The 25942-nt window shown below is 44.1% G+C and overlaps 1 protein-coding gene across 3 annotated transcripts in view; it reads right to left on the bottom strand.

The window, feature by feature from the left end:
- Window positions 1-24108, bottom strand: part of UBL7 (ubiquitin like 7) — a 49199-nt gene extending 25091 nt beyond the window's left edge. The window contains exons 1-5 of one of the 3 annotated variants that reach the window (XM_030186988.1): window positions 23995-24108; window positions 15981-16177; window positions 14414-14533; window positions 11006-11088; window positions 3190-3274 (exon numbers count right to left, since the gene is read on the bottom strand). In XM_030186988.1, coding sequence (XP_030042848.1) covers window positions 3190-3274; window positions 11006-11088; window positions 14414-14533; window positions 15981-16164 — 472 coding nt within the window. In that variant the 5' untranslated portion in view covers window positions 16165-16177; window positions 23995-24108. Of the gene's footprint in view, window positions 1-3189; window positions 3275-11005; window positions 11089-14413; window positions 14534-15980; window positions 16178-20676; window positions 20747-23574; window positions 23622-23994 lie in introns of those variants that run through there. The other 2 variants (XM_030186997.1, XM_030187002.1) reach the window with 2 other exon arrangements.
- Between the last annotated feature and the right edge of the window lie 1834 nt (window positions 24109-25942).

The raw sequence follows: 25942 nt of genomic DNA, 5'->3' as shown, positions 1-25942 counted from the left end.
ATCCTCCATGAACACTAAACCTTCCTTCAATAGGCCGTGTACCTGCAGAAGATGATGAAGACCCCCGTCCACATACCGTGGCCTCTGCTGCCAATCCATGGCTATGAGAATTATTTGAACCTGGTGCAATGCCATCCTTTTCAACACATGGCCTACCATAGGCCAAGGAGGGAAGACATACAGTAGATGTGTCTCCAGCCAGGGCTGCAGTAGGGTATCGAGACCGGTTCTGACGGCTGAAGAACTTGGACACTGGCATTCCTTTTCATCGCTATCAATGAGGAATCTATGGTAGCCTGAACCTTCACCACTTTGGTTCCCTTTCGACAAGGAGACTGCAAGAAGAGAGGAGTGACTGGGTGGGAAAACTCCAACTTGTAACCTTCTGTAAGAATACCCATAACCCACTGGTCTAACATGATTTTGGTCCACTCCTCACGAAACTCCTGAAGACATCCTCCCACCGGAGGAAGAAAAGAGTGGACCAGCCTCGCATCACTGAGAAGCTCTGGAGGCATTGGCCAACCTAGCTAAGAGGAGGACTTCCTGTCCACATGCAAGGAAGATTGGCATGCTTGAAAGCCAGACTTCTGACCATACTGCTGATGACCAGGCTGGTACCATGTGCTGTCTCGAAATAGAGAGTCCTCTGAAGACAAAGACCAGAGGCTTTCAGCTTATCCTCCAGCAACCGCTGTGGCTTAGTCTCCCCCAGATTTTTCACCAAGTTATTGAGATCTTCTCCAAATAGCCAGCTGCCCCAAAATGGCAGTTTAAATTCATGTGACTTTGAAGCTGCATCTGCTGCCCAGTGCCATAACCAGAATCGCAGATGTGCTGTGACAGCCAAAAGACATACTGCGGACCATAAAACATGCCATAAATTACATCCGCCGAGTAAACCAACCCTGCTTCCAACTGGGTGTTATGATGCCCGTCTTGTGTTGCCGACTGCCAGTGCCATTTCAGGCATGCTTTTGCCAAGAACAAGCTACACATTGTTACTTGAAGGCCCAAAGAGGCCACTTCAAAAGGCTTGTTTCAATGAGCCTTCCAGCTTCCTATCCTGTAGGTCTTCTAGGGCAATGCTCCCTTTCACCGGCAAGGTAGTTTTCTTAGTCAATGCCATAACTAGGGAGCCCACCCTGGAAGCTGCAATTTATCTTTCTCCTCCAGAAACAATGGGTAGAGGCGAGACATGGCTCTTCCCACTCTCAGCTGCGCAACGGGTGAGACCCATTCTGAGGTATTTAGGTCCTGAATGCCTGGATGCCTTGGGAAGGCCTTAGAAGAACCTCTAAGCCCACTCATGATCAACAAAGATGTAACTCCCGACATCGAAGCAGAAGTCTCCTCAATGGAATGCACCACCATTGCCTCAGAAATAAGAGTAACGAGCTCCTCTTTATGAAACAACCTCAGTACTTTCAGATCATCAACATCCTCTAACAGCTCCTTCCAAAGATGGTTCCTCTAAACAGAAAGAGACCACATTAGATAAGGAGGGAGAAGCAGAGGTAGACTTCCAGGAGTGGGCAGATGAGGCTAAATAAGATCTCTTAGGAGCAGGGGGGAAGCAGGGTGAGAAACTGAAGCATGCTGCAGAAACTCTCACTGTCCCTGCTTCAGTAAATAGATGTGGTGTACGAGCAAAATAAACTCCATAGAAAACAAAGATCCCAATGCAGCTGAATGCTCGCTCGGGCCCCAAGGCTGTAAAATTGCAGCCGTGCTCTGTGCATGATCAGCCACAGGCTGCTCTTCACTGCAAGTAACCCTGACAAAATGGAGCCCATTCCCGCGCTCTCCTGCATCACACTGCACATCAGCTCCACTGGAGAGCCAAAAGACCTCGGCATATTTGGATGTCGTGCCGAACCTGACAGATGTGCTGCTGCCAACCATTTCCTCCATGTCCCGTGGGATTCCCAACTTGTATATACTGCAATACCCTAACACCGGCTGGCAGATCCCTTAGCAGAACACCGCTTAACTGCCTCCAGAGAAGTCACCATTCACCCCCAACTGTTACCAGCTCAGCACAATGTGTCCCAAGCAGTGAGTCAGGATCCCTCCCCCACACTAAGCAGAACTTGTAGCCCTCCAAGTGGTTCTGAATTGAACTTTAGTTGGACTTACTACTGCCAGGTGCTCCCCCAAGCTCACAATTCCCACAAGTCTTACTACAGATGAAAAGGGCAAAGGAATGATACTATGTCCCACACTCTCCAGAAAACCTCTTTTTTTTTTTTTTTCATTTTTTACGGTTGTTATGCTAGAAAAGGACAGTTCCACAGAAAACAGTCAAGAGGTGAAGGGAGATAAGTAAATTTGCAGGGAACCACAGATGGGTTCTGAAGACCTCAAGCCATCCGCAAAGCTCAACTGGGACCAGTTGACCAACTGGACCAGGAGCAAAGCACTCAGAAACAGAGGCTGAAAAGTGTGCCCATCCACCTGCTGGAGACAGAAACCTGAACTGAGACATCTCTCTTGGCATCAAGTCTATCTCCTCAGTATTTTCTGTCTCCACCTGCTGGTTGATGGACACAACTATCCCACAGGTTCTAGAATAGTGGGAAGTTACGTAATAGAAAGAGATTCTTATACTAACTGCAAAGATGTCCCTTCACTCGCTCAGTTATATCCACAGATATAAAACAGATGTCAATTCTGAAGAGAGCAGGAGGAAACCAGTGTGCTAGGAAAAAATTGTATTGGTAAAAGAAGCAGATAAATTTCTTGAAACTTTCCTGCACCCTAGGAAATATCTTCCTTTGCTTATTAACTCACTATAAAGTGTCTTTATATTTTAACATTTGTCAAATTCTTTATTGTATCATTTTAAAAATAAATTTTGAAAATAAAATCAACCTCTCATTTCATTTATGGGCAGGCATTATAATCAACTGGGCACAGTATATTCAACTGAATGCTTCCTAATGTCTTACAGTATTTAATTCATTCAATCAGCTGCCTTCTACTTACCGAGGGTGTTCTCAACCCAGTCATCGAGGCACACAAGCCAGTCAGGTTTTCAGGATGCCCACAATGAATATGGATGAAATAGAGTTGCATACAAAAGAGGTAGCACATGTAAATTTATCTCATGCATTTTATTTATAGATATTTTGAAAATCTGACTGGTTTGGTGTGACCTGAGGACTGGTTAAGAACCCCTGCACTTACCCAATGCTAGGGGGTCACAGCTGAGGCCCGGTGTGGCCACAATGATCTGGTCTAGCGATTCTTTATTCCCCAGCATCTTGAAGACCTAACAGAGCAATCACACAAAACATGTCATGATGTCAGTTTTCCTGTGTTAAATCTCCCACAAGCCCAGTCTCATGAAGTGAGATCTCTGTAGATCCCCAACAGCAGAAATTACTATACAAGGGAAAATTAGGTTCTTACCTTGGTAATTTTCTTTCCTTTAGTCATAGCAGATGAAGCCATTACGTATGGGTTATGTCCATCAACCAGCAGGGGAGATAGAGAGCACTCAAACTTTCACAGTGCCCTCTTGGCCAGCTAGCTCCACTGCCTCTTCAGTATTTGAAGCTTCCAAAGCAGTATGGCAAACCGCAATGGGAATCACAAGAGCTTTCCTCACAACGAACGATGGCCCATCACAAGGGCATGAACTCATAAAGAAGGGAATGCACATCCTCCTGGAGGGAATAAACTCATCCTCCTTATTGTATAAGTGGAGGGGAACACACGCGCCTCCTGGAGGGAATCACACATCCTCCCAACACACTGGAGGGAATGAACTCATCCTCCTATTTATAGAACTGGAGGGGAACACACGCGCCTCCTGGAGAGAATCAACACATCCTCAAAAAAAAAAAAAAAACATGCTGGAGGGAATGAACACATCCTCCTAAATTTAAACTGAACATGAATCCTGAAGATTGTTTTCCAACTTTCTCCCAAGGAAGGAACTTCAGGAAATTAGAACAGAACCTGAAAAACAGATTCACAGCATACAGACAATCATACAGGGAGGGCTCATGGCTTCATCTGCTATGACTAAAGGAAAGAAAATTACCAAGGTAAGAACCTAATTTTCCCTTCCTTGTCATCAAGCAGATGAAGCCATTACGTATGGGATGTAACAAAGCAATCCCTAGATAGGGTGGGAACAAGCCACACCACGCGCTAGCACTTGTGCACCAAAACGCGCATCCCTCCTGGCAGCCACATCCAGCCTGTAATGTCGGGCAAAGGAGAGCTTAGAAGTCCATGTTGCTGCACTGCATATCTCTTGAAGAGAGAGTGCTCCAGTGTCAGCCCAAGAGGAAGAAATCGCTCTAGTAGAATGTGCCTTAAAGGCTACAGGCGGAACCCTGCCGGCCAGCAGATAAGCTGAAAAGATAGTTTCTTTGAGCCAGTGGGCAATAGTGGCTTTAGACGCTGGAGACCCTCTGCGAGAACCGGATAGCAAAACAAACAGATGATCAGAAATCCTGAAAGAGTTAGTAACTCGCAGATACTGCTGCAGAGTCCTGCGCACATCCAAAAGGTGCAGCTGCCCAAAAGATTCTGGAAACTCTTCCTCTGAAAAAGAGGGCAAGAAAATAGGCTGGTTTAGGTGAAAGGCTGAAACCACCTTAGGCATAAAGGAAGGCACGGTCCGAACCGTGACTCCGGACTCTGAAAATTGCAGAAAAGGGTCTCTACAGGACAGCGCCTGGAGCTCTGACACCCGTCTCGCCGAGGTAATGGCCACCAGAAAAACGGCCTTCAGTGTCAAATCTTTCTCCGATGCTCGCCGAAGCGCCTCAAAAGGAGATGCCTGCGCCTGAAACACCGCTTTCAACTCTAGGCGGTTGATGGACCACTCCGACTCCTCAGGTGCGCTCTCGCCCAGGGTACCACTTCCATCGTGGCTGTCATCGATCCCAGCAGCTGGACAATGTCCCAAGCTCGCGAGCGGGGAATCCTCAAGACGGACCTGATTCTGAAGCTTGCACCGCCTTAGCTCGGGTAAGAACACATAGCCCGAGACTGTGTCGAACCTGGCCCCCAAAAACTCTAGAGATTGTGAAGGGGACAGGTGACTTTTGGCCATATTGACGACCAGCCTAGAGATTGCAGTACTGAGACCACTCTGGCTGTAGCTTGTAAGCTCTCTGTTGCAGAGTCTGCTCTGATGAGCCAGTCGTCTAGGTACGGGTGAACCCTGATACCTTCTCGCCTGAGAAAAGCAGCTACCACCACCATTACCTTCGAAAAGGTTCGGGGAGCTGTGGCGAGGCCAAAAGGCAAGGCCCTGAACTGGAAATGTTTTCCCAACACCGCAAACCTCAGAAACTTCTGGTGCGGGGGCCAAATCGGTATGTGCAAGTAAGCTTCTTTCAGGTCTAGAGACGTGAGAAACTCTCCTGGCTGAACCGCCGCAATGACGGAGCGCAGGGATTCCATGTGGAAATGCCGCACTCTCAGGGACTTGTTCACTTCTTTTAAGTCCAGAATAGGGCGAAAGGACCCACCTTTTCGCGGCACCACAAAGTAGATGGAGTATCGGCCGCAGACTTGCTCGGCGGGAGGCACCGGGGTCACTGCCTCTAACTGAATCAGACCTTGTAAAGTCTCCTCCACCGCCGCCCGTTTGACGGCAGAACCGCATCGGGACTCCACAAACACGTCTCTTACTGGGGCGTTGAATTCTATTCTGTATCCATATCTGATCAGGTCCAGAACCCACTGATCTGAGGAAATCTTGGCCCACTCCTCGACAAAGAGGGAAAGCCGTCCTCCGATGACAGGCATCGAGGAGAGGGCCGGCGCACCATCATTGAGAGGGTCGCCCCTGAACTCCTGGTCTTGAGCCACCGGCTGCGGAACGCTTGTCCGAGCGAAAGGAGTTCCTCTGCTGACCACGGGCACGTGAAGTGACCCAGCAGAACGCCCCGGGCGGTACCTTCTAGCTTCACGGAAGCGAGGTCTGTATGAGGAGTGGACCGCCTGGCCCTTAGAGGAAGGCCTCTGCCTATCTTCGGGCAAGCGCTGGGGTTTTGGATCACCCAGGCCTTTCACAATTTTCTCTAACTCCTCACCAAATAGGAGAAGTCCTTGAAAAGGCAACTTCACCAACCTTTGCTTAGAGGCCATGTCCGCTGCCCAGTGTCGTAGCCACAGACGACGGCGAGCCGCCACTGCTACTGCCATTTGTTTAGCCGAAGCTCTGACAAGGTCATAAAGGGCATCAGCCAGATAGGACAAGGCCACCTCCATCCGCGGAGCCACATCCAAGAAGGGCTCCGCTCCATCTCCAGGCTGAGCCACTGCCTGTTGCAGCCAAGCTAGGCAGGCTCTCACAGCATAACAGCTGCATGCAGATGCCCGAACAGTGAGACCTGCAATTTCAAAGGACCGTTTCAATGCTGTTTCCAGCCTACAGTCTTGAACATCCTTCAGGGCAACACCTCCTTCAACAGGGAGGGTAGTTCTCTTTGTCACCGCAGTGACTAGGGCATCCACTGTAGGCATTTGAAAACGAGCCATATGTCCCTCACGCAGAGGGTATAACTGCCCCATAGCCCTGGAAACTCTCAAAGGTCCCTCGGGGTCAGCCCACTGAGCCGAAACAAGCTCTAGGATGGAGTCATGCAAAGGGGAAGGCCCGAGCAGCTTTCTTGGTACTAGCCATCCTGGGATTACCCGAGGAGGCCATGCCACTGTCAGGATCTTCAATCGAGAGGGCCTGCAGGGTATCTGAAATAAGCGCTGGCAGCTCATCACGGTGGAAAATCCTCACCGCGGAGGGATCATCCAGATCCTGTGGTAAATCCGCACCTGATTCTGGTTCCTCAGACCAAGAACGTCTGTCAGAGTTCTCCGAATCCTCACACCCCGACCACGGGGGGGAAAAAGGTGCACCACAATCTGAAGGGGAATTAACCCTTCTGTGCTTATCTTTAGGCCAAGCATCCGGGAAAAAAGCCTCACTGGGCAGTCCCAGGCCAGAATCCATCGGGGGAGGGGGGGGCAATCAGAGGAGCCTCAGGCGACCCTTGAGGAAGGGCTCTTTTCATCATGTATGCTTTATGCAGCAAAAGCACAAAATCCGGGGAGAAAATCTCACCCTGGGCACCCAAATCCTGTCCGGTGCCAGCCACTCCTGAAATATCCTCATCTCGAGGTGCCCCACCCGGCTCAGGTCTCTCCGTGTCCACGGAGGCCGCGCCATGCGGTGTAAGCAAAATGGCGCCCGCTGCCAGCTCAGAGCGGGAAGAAACATCGCTCGCCATGCTCGGGCCGGCTCCTACGCCAATACAGCACGATTTACAGAGCCCTGCTGCTGATTTGCGCTTGCCACAAGTGGAACAGCGCTTTACATTGTCCGCAGCCATCGCCGAAAAACGGCGGTAAAATCCAAAATGGCGGTTTTGCGCCAAAATCGTCCCGATCGCGGGCCCACCCCGGAGGAGTTGGAAAACACTCTTACCTCAAAGGATCTAGTGTACAACTACGATCCTGCTGAAAATCAGGTCAAAAACCTCTGTTCCAGCGTCTCTGCGTTTAAAAACGCGACGCGACTTTTTTTTTTTTTTAAGCTGTGAGGAAAGCAGAGGTATTGAAGACTCCGGAGGCTCAGATGAGTGGGAAAGGCAGGGAAAGGGCGAACCTATATGCCTGCATCCACTGTTGGTGGGTAAGGACAGGGAAAGCAAGGCAATATGTCCACATCCACAGAGGTATGGGTAAGGCAGGGAAAGGGCTAACGTATGTGCCTTTAAAGTGAGGCTGCTATAGCCTCCAACACCCCGGTTAACAACTGGCAAGCCAGGAACCACCTCCCGGCAGATTTTTCTGGAGCTCGAACAAGCTGCAGCCACCCTGCTAAGGGAGATAGAGAATACTGAAGAGGCAGTGGAGCTAGCTGGCCAAGAGGGCACTGTGAAAGTTTGAGTGCTCTCTATCTCCCCTGCTGGTTGATGGACATAACCCATACGTAATGGCTTCATCTGCTTGATGACAAGGAAGGAGAGAGTTTTCCAGAAATACTTTCAGATAAGTGATTCGAGACTGACTAAAGAATGTAGCATGGTAAGAGGAAAATAAAAGAGTGCAGAAGATGACTAAATAAGATGAGAAGATAAGGGGCCCTTTTACTAAGCCGTGAAAGCGTTTATGCGCGCCAAAATGGAGTTACTACCTGACTACCACGTGACTCTTGCGGTAATTTCACTTTTGGCAAGCATCCGATACGCGCGTCTGAAAGATATTTTTTATTTTTGGGCGCACGGAACCTACACGCACCAAGTGGCATTTGACATGCATAGGTCATTCCCGCCCGGATTCTTTACTGCTAGGTCAATGGCAGGCGGTAAGGTCTCAGACCCAAAATGGACGCGTGGCAATTTTGATTTTGCCACCTCCATTTTTGGCTAAAAAATTTTTAAAAAGGCCTTTTTTTTTCTAGAGGCGCGCTAAAAAAGGACCCCTAAGAGGCTTACAATTTTCTGAAATCAACGAGTGTTAGAAATTTCTGAAAGAACCTCCTTCCCCCATATGGAGACTGACAAACGTTGATCCTTTCAGTATTGTTCTTTAGTTCCTATTGTGAAGGGCTGCTGCTTCTAAATAATTGATCATGGTTTTGTTTAATAGTGTGGGGTTACTGGATTAGAGATGTCGTCTGTACAGACCCCTCTTTGGCACATTAATATCTTTAAGGTATGTTTTATATGACCATGTTCTATTTTGTTCTGATGGGAAGTAAGGTTATTTCATTATAGCAGGGAGTCAGTAAAAAATATACTGATTCCAACTCCAGCTTCAAAATTAAACAAAAAAAAAAAAACCCCACACACATACATTATAATATACAGTAAATTTATCAGTTATATTTACCAGTTCTTTAGATCAGAACAAAAAAAATTGAAGCCTAATATCAGTAGGAGTTGGACAGTAGAAAAATAAAGGAGCTAGATCCAAAGGTTTGTTGTATCGACTCCACAACTCTGCATTTTATCTGGTGGTGGTCTTATTTTTCCATCTTTAATATTTCTCATGTTCAATTTTTTTTTTTTAATTTTCAATGTATTTTTTAATTCTTATTTTGGATTTTTGCCTTTATTATGCTTTATTATGAGTTGTCTGACTTCTGTTTTTGTTCTCCCTTTTCAAAATGAAGAGTTGTGGAGTCAGTACACCAAACCTTTGAATCTAACTCGGTTCTAGGTCAGTTCCCAACTGGACAGCCCCCATCAGACAGTTCCCACCCATCAATTCCCATCAGGACAATTCCCACCACACCAGGGAGGACAATTCCCACCCATAACCCAAAAAATAGGAAACACACTAGGTCAAGTAATCTCCCTCCCTTTTCTCTTCCAGATTGTTTGGGTGGGGCCAGTACCCCCTCACCCCCACCACCACAACATTATCTTTTACACATCCCTTTCCCCTTCCAGACATGCAGTTCATGTGTGTGTGTATGTGGGGGGGGGGGGGGGGGGGGGCAATGCTCCCCCCCACACCCTCCAAAGAAGGTTTTGACCTAATTCATTTTTAATCTGGGATCTAAATGTAATCTGGGATCTAAATGTCATAAATAGGTAAATAAATAAATAATTACAAACTGCAGTTCATGTGGGGGGAGGCAATGCCCCCCACACACCCTCAAACTAGGTTTGAACCTAATCCAGTTCCTCAAAATGATGTAAACTACGATTTATAACAAATTGCTACTCTACCTATGCCCCCCACACACCCAAAACTAGATTTCAACCTAATTCATGTTTAATCTGAGATCCAAATGTCATAAATAAATACAAAATGCAGTTCATGGGGGGGGGGGGGGGGGGGCAATGCCCCCAACACCCCCCTCAAACTAGGTTTCAACCCAATTCAGCCCCTCAAAATGGCACACTGATTACGATTTATAACAAATTACTACTTTATGAAAAGTTATTTTGTTATTATATGTCCTCTGTGTACATCTGTATGCTGCTCTAACCTCCTTATGGGCCCGATACAAACAAGCTACAGCCGGTATATTTAAAAAAAAAAAAAAAAAAAAACCAGGGAGGGGGGAAGGAAGTCCTTGGTGGGAATTGTCCCGGGGGGGGGGGGGGGGGGGGGGGGGTATTGGGTATTGTCCCAGGTGGGAATTGTCTTGGGGGCAATTGGTGGGTGGGACTTGCCTGATACCCTTTCGCTGTATCCCTTTGTTTTCCTCCAACAGGTGCCTTATTTGCTGGGCACCAGTGATTTAGCCTGAATCATTATTGCCCCCGACGAAGGTTTAACACTGAAACATGCTGGGTTTTATGAGCTCGTTTCTGCTGAATTCTGCTGGTTAACAAAGAATATCTCTGGCATCATTTCATGTTTTTTAGACATTTATTTACATAAACTTCGCTGCGTTGCTTTCATCCAGCTGGCTCTAGTGCAGCATTTTTTTGCTTTGGGTAAATGGACCCTACAACCAACAGATTAACAACATGCTTTTGGAGGTCAGAGCACTCTATGTGGCTCCACAGATACCTCCAGTAGATGAGATAACTGAAGACATCAAGTAAATGCTGAGACAGAAAAGGGGAAGAGCAGAGAACAGATAAGATATGCTTGTTCTATCACATCCTTCTAACAACAGAGCTCATACACTGCAAGCATCCTGTGCAGGCAGGTGCTTACCTGCAATCAATGAGGTTGCCGGGGTGAGTCTAGGGATAACTGCCATATTTGGAAAGGACGCTGAAGATAAAATGCGGAGGTAGAAAAGAGGGACAGTCGATGTCTGAAGGCTGAGGTGAAAGTGCTATGCTAGCCTGCCAGATTCAATGGGAACTTTCTGTTAGCAATAATTTTTAATTCTGCTCACATCTTCCCATGTTTGATGCACAAGGCGAGTAACACTACTAGAGATGAAACTGAGATCTACTGGAACAAATCAGACCATGCTCTTCAACCTCTACATTCATCTGGGTCACAAGACCACCAGAGGGGATGGGCCAATCACTTCTGTGGCTATAAGTAAGAAACCACTTACTGCATCCCGATAGCTAGCACTGGTGTGAAGTGCAGTGTGCAGGACTCGAAATTCTCGGGCTGCTGCAACTCTGTCAACAGGTTCTGGAAGAGCACACAAAACATAGTTGCAAGGCAGTACAATTTGGTTTTTCCTTTTTTTTTTTTTTTTAAATCCCTATTCACTGCATATCACCAGACTACCAAGTGACATCACAAATAGGTGAGAGTTCACAGTGCAAAGTTTAGAGATGCCGCTGAAGTGACTACAGTAACAATAGTGAAATGTCCTTCTAGGCTAGTCTCTCTCAAGCCAGTCCTGGAGTACCCCTCAGCCCTGGGACAGGTATGTCCAGTCCTGATATACGAACAGCCAGGGTGGTCCTAAAAAAGCAGACGGACAAGTAGTCTGCTAGTCCCAGTAAAATGGAAGATGAAGAAGCAGACACAGTGGAAATGAACTTACAAGTCTTTATTGTAGAGAGCAGGTAAAAGGATGCCCAACACGGCCGTGTTTCACCCAGCAGGGCTGCTTTGGGGCGATAATACTACTAAACATATAAAAACAAAAGTTAAACCAAATATATCAATAATTATAAACAAATAAAACCATATTAACATAGTAACATAGTAGAGGACGGCAGAAAAAGACCTGCACGGTCCATAAAATCAAAATAAAATTAATGCTTAAACTAGTCAATACATACTAATATAAATTTTACAACAGGCCCCCCCTATACACTTTCTTTGTATTATATTTTTATATATTACTAAGTATATATAAGCTTTTTTATTTGGTTTTATGTTTTCATGTTTTTAATTTACATAATTGATTAATGTACAATTATTTATGTATGATCATAAATATAAATACATATAGAGTCTGGAAATTAGTTAAGTTAGTATTTATTGACCAATTTAAGTATTCATTTTGATTTTATGTTAATATGGTTTTAATTATTTGTTTATAACTATTGATATATTTGGTTTGCAATTTAGTTTAACTTTTGTTTTCATATGTTTAGTAGTATTATATCGCCTCTGAAGCAGCCCTGCTGGGCGAAACACGGCCATGTTGGGCATCCTTTTACCTGCTCTCTACAATAAAGACTTGTAAGTTCATCTTCCACCGTGTCTGCTTCTTCATCTTTCATACAAGTCAGATCAGTTTTCATGGTATCTGCAAATGCGGTTGATATAGAGGCATATTTTCAAAGCACTTAGACTTACAAAGTTCCATAGTAATCTATGGAACTTTGTAAGTCTAAGTGCTTTGAAAATGAGCCCGATTGTGTACCTGGAAGTCTGGCTGTTTTAGAAACACTGCTCCAGGCCGTGGATCTTTCATCCCTTCTTAAAGAGAAACTGTATTTTTTGAGAAGCTCATTTCCTATTTTTCTGTATTCCTGCTTTTGTTGAAACAAAAAACACTTACATTCTGCAACACAGAAGCCCACTCATGTGAAAGTCTGAGTTCCAATGCATTCTGAAACTATTTTTCTGGGGTGTAAATGTTTTAATTTAATTTTCTGCATTCAAACAGGACATGAAATATCCATAATAGTACACAGACTCAATACCTATAACACTAGCCCAAAGGTTGGTACCAATGTCCATTATTGTCAGGTGCTGGGTCCATTATACACAGGAAAGTTGGCAACAAATCTTACCCAATTAATATTCACTCTCTAGCTTTAAACACTGCCTTGTCCTTTGGCAAAACAGAAAACTCATTCTTCTGTGTTAAAAGGATAACAGTGCTTCCTTTTTGTGACTCGGTTCACATCTGAAAAATCACATTTGATTCTAAGCTCGGTGTCTTACCTCATGTTCACTTGCTCATAAGTACACAAGTATTGCCATACTGGGACAGACCAATGGTCCATCAAGCCCAGCATCCTGTTTCCAACAGTGGCCAATCCAGGTCACAAACACCTGGCAATATCCCCCCCCCCCCCCCCCCCCAAAAAAAAAAAAAAAAAAAAAAAGTACAAAACAATTTATGCTGCGTATCCCAGAAATAGTGCATTTTTCCCCAATTTAATAATGGTCTATGGACTTTTCCTTTAGGAAGCCGTCCAAACCTTTTTAAACTCTGCTAAGCTAACCGCCTTTACCACATTTTCTGAAACAAATTCCAGAGCTGAATTACACGTTGAATGAAGAAAACGTTTCTCCAGTTCGTTTTAAATTTACTACTTTGTAGCTTCATCGCATGCCCCCTAATCCTAGTATTTTTGGAAAGAGTAAATAAACGATTCACATCTACCCATTCCACTCCACTCATTATGTTATAGACCTCTATCATATCTCTCCTCAGCCTTCTTTTCTCCAAGTAGAAGAGCCCCAGCCACTTTAGCCTTTCTTCATTGGGAACTCGTCCCATCCCCTTTATCATTCGTCGCCCTTCTCTGCACCTTTTCTAATTCCACTATATCTTTTTTGAGATGTGGCGACCAGAACTGAACACAATATTTGAGCTGCGGTCGCATCTATCCTCCTCATTCTTTGCCTTACAGCAAATTCACGCTATCAAACTGTTCCTCCCTCCAATCTGCTTTCTGTAATCATCTCCAGGACAAATCAGTCTATGGCTGTTAAATTGCTCCATAACACTCCTCAAATCAAACACTGGCTTCCTATCTCTGCAGGGATTAAACTCAAAATCCTTACCCATATTTTTAAGGGACACATTTCCAAAGGCCCAGCATATTTTGCTAATATTCTCACATCCTGTGTTCAAGGACCCAGGTTGTACTCCTCCTATGTTGCCCTTCTTACCCTGCCACCCCCCTCTTGCCATTGGTATAATTTAACCTGTGAAACTATGTTTTGCTATCAGGGTCCAAAATTACAGAACTCTTTCCTCAGCAATATTACTACTACTAATCATTTCTATTCATACCGAATCTTCCTTTAGAAAATTCAAAAGCTTACGGAAGTCCTGATTATTTCAGCAGACCTAAGTGCTAAATTACAGCATCCCCTCCCACCCCCCAAGTTCCCATTTTCCATTTCTGACACTCACCATCAGACATCCTTTTATTTTTCTTCTAGAACATACTCTGTTTTCCTATGCCCTGCTTCCCCTACTTTCTTTCAATATTGTGTGTTCTTTTCTTTCAACTCCTTTTTATATTGTAAACCACCTAGCAGCATTTTGTATAATGAACGGTATCTCAAGAAAATGCAAATAAATAAATAAAAATGGAAAAGTATAGTATCTGAAGTGAGACATTAATGCTACAGTTTTAGTACAATGAGATCACTTCTTGCCAGACAACATCCTAAGAAAGCTACTTCCCACTTTTCTTCAACCTTTGTAATCATTTTATGTCAACATATCCAATATACTGTGAATATCTGGTTTTAGAATGACTTGGTGAAACAATCACCGAGTTTTGGAAGCTCGCTATTTGCTAGCACTCACCAGGTTTTTGTTCTGGTTCCGGCCAGGATTTACGTAGCACATGGACAGTGGAGCCCGGCTGAATGCCATAGAAATCCAGAGTTTGGTCATCCTTCAACTTCCGACCGCAATAAATAAGATCTGAAACATAGCAGAGTTGAACAACAAGAAAACCTATTTATATTTATTAAAAGATTTCTATATTGCACTTACAAAATATAATCTTTTCAATGCAGTTCACAACAGCTATCATCTAATATAGGGATTGTGTATGGTGTACAGCGCTGCGCATGCCTTGTAGCGCTATAGAAATGATAAGTAGTAGTAGTAGGGTTCTCAGCTCAGTCCTCAGGACACACCCGGCCAGTCAGGTTGTCAGAATACCTACAATGAATATGCACGAGTTAGATTTGCATATACTGTCTCCACTGTATGCAAATGTATCTCATTGTGAGTATCCTGAAACCTGACTGGCTGGATGTGTCCTGAGGACTGAGTTGAGAACCCCTGATCTAATATTACCAAACAAATACAAGAATCAAAGTTCATACTAAACATTGCTCCACTGTTAACAGATCATACCTCCTCTTCCCAACTATCTGAGGCTACCAAGGTTATTAGAAACACAGAAAGGGGTACTGGAATGAAGGAAACTTATACAACAATAAACAGTGTCATATGATGGAAATATGCACCATTTACTTATTTAAAAAATTTATCGATCGCTTATCTCACAATTCTAGGCGGTTAACATGAAAACAAATAATAAAATAGAACTTCACATTATCATACATGAAAATAAATATCTAAAATAATAAAACAATACAATTTCAACAAGCAAAACAAAGCAGCGGCATATCAAAAAATAAAGTCACTTATAAAAGTAAATAAATGGAGACCAAAACTTCTAAGACAGCTATGTATTATAAAATAGCGATACCTGCTCAAGAGGTCCAGTGAAGCATTAGCAAATTATGACAAACGTACGCTAGGAGAATTTCCACACTGAAAGAGCAAGGAAGGAGAGCACTACTGCTAGGGTTGAGGGACAAGTCAGGATGGAGATGCACGGTACACTACAGTTCTAGAAATAACATATGAGGAAAGGCTAAAGAAGTCAGAGCTCTTCAGCTTGGAAAAGGTATGACTTTGTAGAACGAGTAGAAGTAAATCAATTTTTTACTCATTCCAAAAGTATAAAGACTAGGGGACACGTGAGGAAGTTACATGGAAATACTTTTAAAACAAATAGGAGGAAATATTTTTTCACTCAACAAATAGTTAAGCTCTGAAACTCTTTGCCGAAAGATGTGGTAACATCGGTTAGCGTATCTGGGTTTGAAAAAGGTTTGGACAAATTCCTGGAGGAAAAGTCCATAGTCTGCTACTGAGACAGACATGGGAAGCAACTGCTAGCCCCAGGACTGGTAGCATGGAATGTTTTAACTAATTGGGTTTCTGCCAGGTACTTGTGACCTGGTTTGGCCACTGTTTGGAAAACAGGATACTGGGCTAGATTGACCACTGGTCTGACCCAGAATGGCTACTCTTATGTTCACTTTCCCTTCCAACGATAGGGTCTTCTCACCTATGAGCTCAGGATCCAGGACACTCTCTTGCAGTTTTGCAGTGATCAACTGCTTCAGGGCAGAAATACTGTACCCTCCCAGAGGGCATTCTCCTTTTTCTGCTTCTGGCAGTGTAAGGATAGTTTTGGGAGCCAAAGGTTTGTCTGCCAATTTCACTGCAATATTCCACTCTGTTAGAGGCATTCTTCTCTTACACCTGAAAAGAAAACAGTATAATATAGTATGTGATGGCAGAAAAAGCAAGTGGGGCATCCAGTCTGCCCAGTTATCCCTTTCCACACTGCAGGGGGGGGGGGGGTCTAACTCAGCTGCCAGCATATGCATAAGCACTGGTAAGATGGCTCTCCTTATCAAGTTTACAATTTGTTCTCTTCCTCCTTTCTACAACATCTTAGGCTGATGAATACAGACCTCAGCACCCCTCCTTTTCCATGTTTAATCACAATTCTTTGAAACAATCTAAATAGCTACCAATATTAGCAAGGCTGTTCCCCAAACATTCAGCCTCCCAGGTTTCCTGCATGGCCTGCCAGACAGATCGGGCTATGCAGGCACTTCTGTTTTTGCTAGGAATTCTAGTTATTACTACTTTAGTTCTTTCAGTGTACTATAATCTACATAGCTACCCATGCTAAAGTGAATGCTAATGAACTGGCCTCCGAGGTCTCCTTCTCAAAATGATCACAGTGAAGGAAAACTGCAAATGGTAAGATTATAAATGTGGAGAATGATTCTGGTGATCTTTTCCTATAAGGATCAGTGTTTTCCCCAGAAACCTTTGCCAGCTGGGAGGCATAAATGAGTATTCAGGTGGTTGTGAGAGATTACTGCACAATTATTATAAACTTTTAATGTTAAGTGGTAGGGTGGTCAGTGAAATCAGCCAAGTGGCACACCCATTCAAAAGGACCTGGGAAGAACACCGAGGTTAAACAGCCTAGAAAGAAACAGCCCCAGAGTAAGAAGACAAAATACTATTAAAACAAGTGGGGAAAACATGCAGAGCACAGCTCATGGAATTTTCTCCAACTCCTCTGCATGTAAATACATACATGTGCATGTACATGCTTTCCATGTGTCCGATTATCAGATGAGAGAAGAAGGCAGTCTGAACAGAGCAGTTCCTTAGCTACTATGTTACAGGGAATCAATGTAGTTATACTATAGCCGTTGGAGCTGCTTCTCCATATAAAATCTATTAAGGCAGTTTTTGGAGGGAGAACATTTATCTTCCATCACCAGATGCACAAACTTCACGTGTACAGAACAGAGACTTTTTCCATATCATCTCTTCCCTTCTTTGTGACTACAGCTTCCTTCCAGCGCTCTGCTCCCCACTGGCTGGATCCTACCTACAATGTCTCCTGCTAGTTACAATGGAAGGAGGCAGGGCAGAGGGGGGAATAGAGAAGAGCATAAAGAGGTTTTAAACTCAATGTCCAGACATATTTCCCACACATCTACCTTCTGATTTTGAAAAAAGCAAGACAGTTGGCAATCCTAACCTTCTGAGTTCTGGGCAAACATGGACACAAAAATATATGCAAAGGCTGCAAATAGCTTAATCTGGCCCTACCCATGGCAGCAGATGTTACTTGGCAGTACGTATAGTAATCAATATAAAAACTGTGCGATTCTTTAAAGTAGTTTTGAGATTAGAACAAATAAAAATAAAATAAAGGAACAGGGAAATATGAATATTCACTCTGTGTGTAACTGTACATATGTAACTAGGGTTGGGGGGAGGCACTTGTGGGGCACCAAGTTTGAGGGGGAGGGAGTAGTTTGGACCATACAAGGGTAGTTCTGAGGGACTAGTTTTAGGGATGGGGAAATCTGTGGGGTGGAAGGGCATTTGCAGGGTGTAGTTTTTGGAGTTGGGGCAGTTTGTGAGGTGTTTTCAGTTGCAGGTAGGGTAGTTTATAGGGGCCTATTTGTAGAGTGTGGGACAATTTGTGTAGTAGTAGAGTATTTTTGGAGGGGGATCAAGCAGTGAAGAGTGGTGGGGCAACTGAGGGGACAGTTTACAGGAAGTAGTTTTAGGGGATGGGGCAATGACACAGTTGTAGAGGAAATGTTTTGGATGAGAAGGCAAAATGCAGGGTAGTATGCCAGTTCCAAGGGTAGTTTTTAGAGATGGGGCAGTATGTGGGGTTGTGTGGCAGATATTGGTGGGGGTAGTTTGAGGAGGGTAAGTTTTCAGGGGCTGGGGCAGTTTGGAGGCATGAAAAAGTAAGGAATCCTACCTTTTAAACTGCCTTGCCCTGTTCTCTAACTGCTAATTTCACTCTAGGTTTCTATGCACTAGAAGCGGGAATGTCTTTTTCCATAGAAATGCATTGGGCCATATTTTGGAGGTCTTATTTCTCTGGAACTCCTGGTCCAAGTTGGCCCACTTTTAAACCCAATTTGTCTTTTTACTATATTTTTCTCCATATGCCATCTCATTCTGTTAAATTTTCAGACAGATGGACATTCGCAACCATTTTGTATAATTCTTTCCAACTTTCATTGTGTTTCCTACAGTTGGGTCATAATGTGAAATTTCACTAAAAGAGTGATGCTGTCAGCGCTAGTTGTTGCAGATTAAGGGCCATGATTTCAATGGAGTAAATGCTATCTGAAAGGTTTGTTGCAATTCAGAATGCAGAAATGGTAGTATGCTAATGACAAATTTTCTATGAAAACACCACCACACAATGCCTCTGGTTTGTGTACATGGTCTGTAGTAGATGGTCAGGGCAATTCTATAAACTAGCATCCAGACTTATAGAATAGCGCCTATGCACATAACAAGCACATAACGTAGTGGATACCCTGGAGGGAGTAGAAAAAATGAGAAGGGATCTCCAAACATTAGAAGAATGGTCAAGGGTCTGGCAGTTAAAATTTAATCACTATTCCTCTTAGGGATCAATTAGATGGTTCTAATGTAGACATAATATTCACACCAGGATATTATGCCACACATGCATATTAAAAAACTAAAAAGAGCAAACATTTGAAGAGTAGAAGGTGTGGCATAATATACTGGTGTGAATATTATATCTACATCTATCTAAGTTAAAATTTAATGCCAAGAAGTGTAGAGTGATGCACTTGGGGAGCGGAAACCCAAAAGAGAGATACCAGATAGGAGGGGAGAGATTAGTATACTCCACTCAGGAGAGAGACCTTGGGATGTTGGTGTCGGAGGATCTGAAGGTGAAGAAACAATGTGACAAGGCGACGGCCGTGGCCAGAAGGATGCTAGGCTGCATAGAGCAGGGCATAACCAGCAGAAGAAAGGAGGTGTTGATGCCCCTCTACAAGTCGTTGGTGAGGCCCCAATTGGAGTACTGTGTTCAGTTTTGGAGGCTGCATCTTGCTAAAGATGTAAAAAGACTGGAAGCGGTGCAAAGAAAAGCTACGAAAATGGTATGGGATTTGCGTTGCAAACCGTACGAGGACTTGCTGACCTGAACATGTATACCTTGGAGGAAAGGAGAAACAGGGGTGATATGATACAGACCTTCAAATATTTTAAAGGTATTAATCTGCAAATAAACCTTTTCCAGAGACGGGAAGGTGGTAGAACTAGAGGGCATGAATTGAGGTTGAAGGGGGGCAGACTCAGGAGTAATGTCAGGAAGTATTTTTTCACGGAGAGGGTGGTGGATATGTGGAATGCCCTCCCGCGGGAGGTGGAAGAGATGAAAACGGTAATGGAATTCAAACATGCGTGGGATAAACACAAAGGAATCCTGTTTAGAAGGAATGGATCTGTGGAATCTTAGCGGAGATTGGGTGGCGACGCCGTTAATTGGAAACAAAACGGGAGCTGGGCAGACTTCTACGGTCTACGCCCTGATCATGACTGAATAGATAGGGATGGGCTGGAGCATAAATTTTAAGGGGCTTCGATGTTAGCTTCAGAACTTAGTACAAGAACATTACTGGGCAGACTTCTATGATCTGTGCCCTGAGAAAGGCAAGGACAAATCAAACTCGGGTATACATATAAAGTATCACATACCATGTAAAATGAGTATCTTGTTGGGCAGACTGGATGGACCGTACAGGTCTTTATCTGCCGTCATTTACTATGTTAGGTAAGCGACATTGCACACAACTGCAAGGGGGGGACATACACATGAGTGTGTCAACAAGCAACACGCACCACTTATAAAATCATTTATGGACGCTGCATGGTGCCACTTACATCGGCCACCAGCCGCACAAAAGCAGCTTTACTCTAGTGTTCTATAATGGCTTAGGCGCTAAGCAAAACCTCCTTTGTGGCACCTATGTTGAGGTGTCAGAACTGCCCCACCCCCCACCCATGTGTGCTTGGGAGAGGGTGACATTGGGAATGGATGAACTGATGGTGCCATTTACCATCCTGCTCACCCTACCCCAAAGCAGGCTCTGCTACCGATCAAAGTTTTAGATGTCAAGGAACAGCATTTTTGATAAAAGGCTAGATTTACTACGGTGTGCTACATGCTACCGTGTGCTGGTGTTGATGCAGTTAAAGTGGATTTTTAATAAATTGGTCCACTGCATAAAACAGGACCTACTATAAATAACAAGCATTAATACAGCAGTGCTTTTTAGTAAATCTAGCAAAATAACAGTTCTATTAACCAACTGTAAGGCAAAAAAAGAGAGGTAAATAAATAGATATGATATCTTTTAACTAGACTACCTCAATACCTTTCTGGACTACATTTCAGGAGTTAGCACTGCTTCCATCAGGTCAAAGTGTACGTTAATGAGTCAGTTTATAATCTGTAAATGTGGCGAAAGAGGGAGAAGATTAATGTGTTAACAGTGATAAGCAGGCTATGCACAAAATTACGCGTAGTGGTAAGTTAAAACAGGAGCCCACAATTATCCACATTGGAAAATCATTCAAAAGAAATTCAGCACAGGGTTACCCTAGTCACAACCATCCACTAATGTAGCATGGGCATCAGAAGGGGGAACAGCTGGGCCCAATCAATTTTTCTACCACTGTTCACGGCCCTGTCCCCAAAAGCAGAGAAATCAAGGAGGTTAGATTGAGAAACAGGAGACAGTATGAGGCTTAGTCCCTTGTCCCACAGATTCTATATAGTGCGCTTAGAGTTAGGAGCCAAAATCGGTGCAAATTCTATAACACCACATGTAACTTAATTGGCTTAACAAGCTGAGCATTGATATCAGCACTTAACAAGCAATAATGAGCACTAATTGGTACCGATTAGAATTTAGGCACACAACTCGCTAAGCGTATTCTGTCATGATGTGTGCCGAACTTCTAACGTGCGCATATAAAAAAGGGCACAGTTATGGGCAGGGAAATGAGTGTTTCGTGGGCGTTCTGAAATTTAAGCGCCTAGTTATAGAGTATAGTCCAATGCGCCTAAATCTACGTGCCGAGATTTACGCCAAGTTTTAGTTGGTATATATGGATGCGCACAGATTTAGGCGCTGAAATATCAATTAAGCCTATTCTATAATCGGCTCCTAAATCTAGGTGCTGATTATAGAATATGCTTAGTCAGTGCTGATTTCAGCACCAATTTTTTAGGTGCCATATATACAATCTCCTCCAATATGGGTTGAAGGCAGTAGGCGGAGTCACAAGTACACCCAAAACAATAGCAAACGCTATTGAAAGCGATAGTAAATGATTATTAGAAATAATGGATTGCCTATGCGTGGGCCACCTGTGAAAAGTCAAATGCTGTTGTAGTTGGATAGTGCCTTAAAAGATGGAGGACAAAAGATTTTTTTTTTTTTACTTGCCAGCATTTAAATTTATTTGAAAGTGTCCCATATGTAAATATAAATATAATTAAATCAAAACTGAGTATCACTAAAATAGCTTCAAAAACTATTGTAGCTGGTGGTAACAGCACTAATAAAGGCTGTATTTTGTCCTCATTTTTCTACACTGTTCTATAGACTACAGTAATACATGGCCAAATTTCAGTGAGAATATCCCTTTTACTGATGGGTTCTTATCTGTCGTCGTAATCTGCCTTGGGAAGCCTGGTGTTATAAAGATTGGAAGTAAAAATTAAACTCTTCTTTCACTGGGGCACATAGAATCACATCCTTACCTCGTCTCTTTTGTACAAATGGATTATTCTGTTTTGCGCATCTTGCAGGGACAAGTGGTTTTCATAAATCAAAATAATAAAAATAAATATTTTCTTTCATGCAGATCTCTTATTTGTTTAAACATAACTAAATGGGCTATATGCCCCTAATGCAGTCCTTTGGTTTTCTTATATTTTGTCCTTGTGATGACTTATACTGTGCCAAAGCTGGAAATATAGTGAGACAGAATAATTCCGTAACATCCAAAATTATTAATATTATAATTGTGTTTGCATTTGGGTCATAAATGAGAAAATGCTGTTGAAAACACTTGAAGAAATAAATATATTTCACAGAACTGGAAAATGTTGCCACATTTTGACTGTCTCTGGACTAATGCATGAAGGTAGCTCTGTCCTCATTATTTAATATCCTTCTATATAGTAGTACTAAACAATATTAAGTACATTTTTTATAACATACCACTGCATTCCATAAAACAAAAAGGAGCAAGTTCCCACAAACCATCTTTCTTTTTTGATTTAGGCATGGGGGGGGGGGGGGACGATTTTAAATGGTCCCAGGTCTGTGTCCTGAAAATGGGGCTAGTTCTGGGCAAGACTTCTCCGGTCTGTGGCCTGAAAATGGAAGATACAAATCAAGGTAAGGTATACACAAGAAGTAGCACATATGAGTTTATCTTGTTGGGCAGACTAGATGGACCGTGCAGATCATTTTCTGCCATCATCTACTATGTTACTACTAGTAAAAAAGCCCCGTTTCTGATGCAAATGAAACGGGGGGGGGGGGGGGGGGGGGGGGTGGGGGCTAGCAAGGTTTTCTTCAGAGTGTGCATGTGGGAGTGTGTGTCCCTGCCCTCTGCCCTCTCTCCCTCCCCCCTTGGAGTCCAGTCCTTCAGTGTTAAGTTTCCTGCTGTTCTGTTTGTGTTACAGAGAGAGTGAGGACATCTCTCTCCCCTCCCCCTCTGAGTCCTTCACTGTTACAGAGAGAGATTTGCTGCTGTGCTGTTTTCCTTCACTCATGGGGAAACCGGATATCTCTGGCGCGTCACACTTCCGGCTGGAGGCTTCATAGAACGTTGGTCTTGCCTTTTATATATATAGAAGATGTTTTTTTTTTTGTTACATTTGTACCCCGCGCTTTCCCAATCATGGCAGGCTCAATGCGGCTTACATGGGGCAATGGAGGGTTAAGTGACTTGCCCAGAGTCACAAGGAGCTGCCTGTGCCGGGAATCAAACTCAGTTGCTCAGTTCCCCAGGACCAAAGTCCACCACCCTAACCACTAGGCCACTCCTCCACTCCATGCTTAACCCAACATGCTTAATTTGGAATATAACTGAAATAAATAAGTAAATAGAATGTTGAGCTCCTGATTCTCATAACATGTCTGTTTTAGTGGGTAAAAAAATCTCTGTATGAATATAACACATGCTAGGGCGTCCCTATAACCAACCCCTCCAAATGACACACTTAATACGATTTGTAACAAATTACTATCTACCAATGAAAAGTTATTCCGTTATTATACGTCCTCTATGTACACCTGTACGCTGCACAAACTGGCCAGTTTGAAAATATAAGTGAGATTAAATAAAGATGCTACCGACAATAAAGAACGACAACGTGGATGCAGCAGTTCATAGGTTTGTTTGCTTTGTTTTGAGTGTACAGAGAACGACAGCTGGCGGGGAAAGAGAAACATGACTAACTTATGTGGTTTCAACTTGTTGATGCCGCCTCCTGTTCCCAAACCTCCTTAAAAGAAATAGCTATCACTACAGCAAAGATACCAAGTCATACACATTCAGAGACCGATCTCCCATCCCCATGATCCGCCAACTCTCCCTCTAGCTTCCACTCTGTTCCTTGTCGGTGATCCGGCGCCTCTCCCAACCCCCCCCCCCCCCGGTCAAACTCATACCTAAGGTCGCCCACCAATAATCCCGCAATTTTCCTTCTCCGGTGCTCCGTCCCTTCTCTCCCTCAGAAGCATCCCCAACACACGACCTTGCCGGAAACAGGAAATTGCGTCAGATCAGAGGAGAGCAAGTCAAGACGCAGAAAACGGGGCAAGGAAGTTAAATTGAGACAGAAGACGGCATGACGTCAAAATGCTGAAGCCAATGAGGGTAATCTACCGTTCCTTCTCCCCGCACAGCCGTCATCCCCGTACCAGTCACCGAACAGAGTAAACAAACCTATGAGGTACTGCAGCCACATTGTTGTTCTTTATTATTGGTAGCATTTTTATTTAATCTCACTTATATATTCAAACATTCCGGCTTGTATAGCATATGGATGTACACAGAAGCATTATCGGTTAGAACAATAATTAGTTCTAAACAGGGGCATAGCTAGGTGGGGCCATGAGCCCCCACAGATTTAGCCCTGGCCCCCTCTAGTTTCGACCCCCTACCCACGCCAACCCTCCCCTCCCCTTTTGACCCCCTTCCTCCCACCGCTGCCGCCACCAAGTACCTTTGCTGGCACGAAAGACAGTCCTTTAGACAGCAAGGAAATATCCGCTGCTGTCAGTTCTGTTTGTGATAAATTTATGAAATTATTGGGCTCATTTTCGAAAGAGAAGGACGCCCATCTTTCGACATAAATCAGAAGATGGATGTCCTTCTCACAGGGTCATCCAAATCGGTATAATCGAAAGCCGATTTTGGACGTCCCCAACTGCTTTCTGTCGCAGGGATGGCCAAAGTTCAAGGGGGCGTATTGGAGGCGTAGCGAAGGCAGGACATGGGCGTACTTAACACTAGGACGTCCTCGACCCACAATCGAAAGAAACAAGGACGTCCCTGACGAACACTTGGACGACTTACCTGGTCATGTTTTTCTTACAACCAAGGCATAAAAAGGTGCCCGAAATGACCAGGTGACCACCAGAGAGAATCGGGGATGACCTCCCCTTACTCCCCCAGTGGTCACTAACCCCCTCCCACACTCAAAAAACATCTTTCAAAATATTGATTGCCAGCCTCTATGCCAGCCTCAGATGTCATACTCAGGTCCATCACAGCAGTATGCAGGTCCCTGGTGCAGTGCACTTCAGGCAGGTGGACCCAGGCCCATCCCCCCCCTTACCTGTTAAGTTTGTGGAGGAAACAGCGAGCCCTCCAAAACCCACCAGAAACCCACTGTACCCACATCTAGGTGCCCCCCTTCACCGGTAAGGGTTATGGTAGTGGTGTACAGTTGTGGGCAGTGGGTTTTAGGGGGGGGGGGGGGTTTGGGGGCTCAGCACACAAGGGAGCTATATTCCTGGGAGCAATTTATGAAGTCCACTGCAGTCAGTGGCTTAGCCAGACCTGACATTTTGGCTGGGCCCAGAGCTAATATGGGTGGGCACTGCAGAGACCATCCCCACCCACCAAAATGAGAGAAAGACAAATTTTTTTAAATTAAGCTAGCTGGGCACTATTAAACTTTATTGTTGGGGAATTTCTGGGTGGGGATGAGCTCCTCATTGCCCTAGGCAGTGAAACATCTACTCCCCCCCCCCCCCCAATCCAGAAGCCCACTACCAGATCAGAGCCATCATTTTGATTACAAGAGTAATCAAAATGCTGGCTGGTCATGGTGGTGGGCTTCTGGGTGGGGGTGGGCTCTTCACTGCAGGGCAAAAAAAGGTATATTTAAATCATTAAATATATACATTTTTTGCCCTAGGCAGTGAAGTGCTTATCCTACCCAGCAATTCCCCAACAATAAATTTTAATAGTGCCCAGGCCCCAGCTAGGTTAATTTAAAAAAAATTACACAATGTTAAAAATTAATATGATGTAAAAAAAAAGTATTTAAAATTTTATTACCTGCAGTGCTGGGCTGGGACAGTGGGCTGCCAGTAAAGTTGCACCACG

This window comes from Microcaecilia unicolor, chromosome 1, assembly GCF_901765095.1.
Source record: "Microcaecilia unicolor chromosome 1, aMicUni1.1, whole genome shotgun sequence".
Taxonomy (NCBI): Eukaryota; Metazoa; Chordata; class Amphibia; order Gymnophiona; family Siphonopidae; genus Microcaecilia; species Microcaecilia unicolor.
This window is presented reverse-complemented; position numbering and strand designations above follow the sequence as displayed.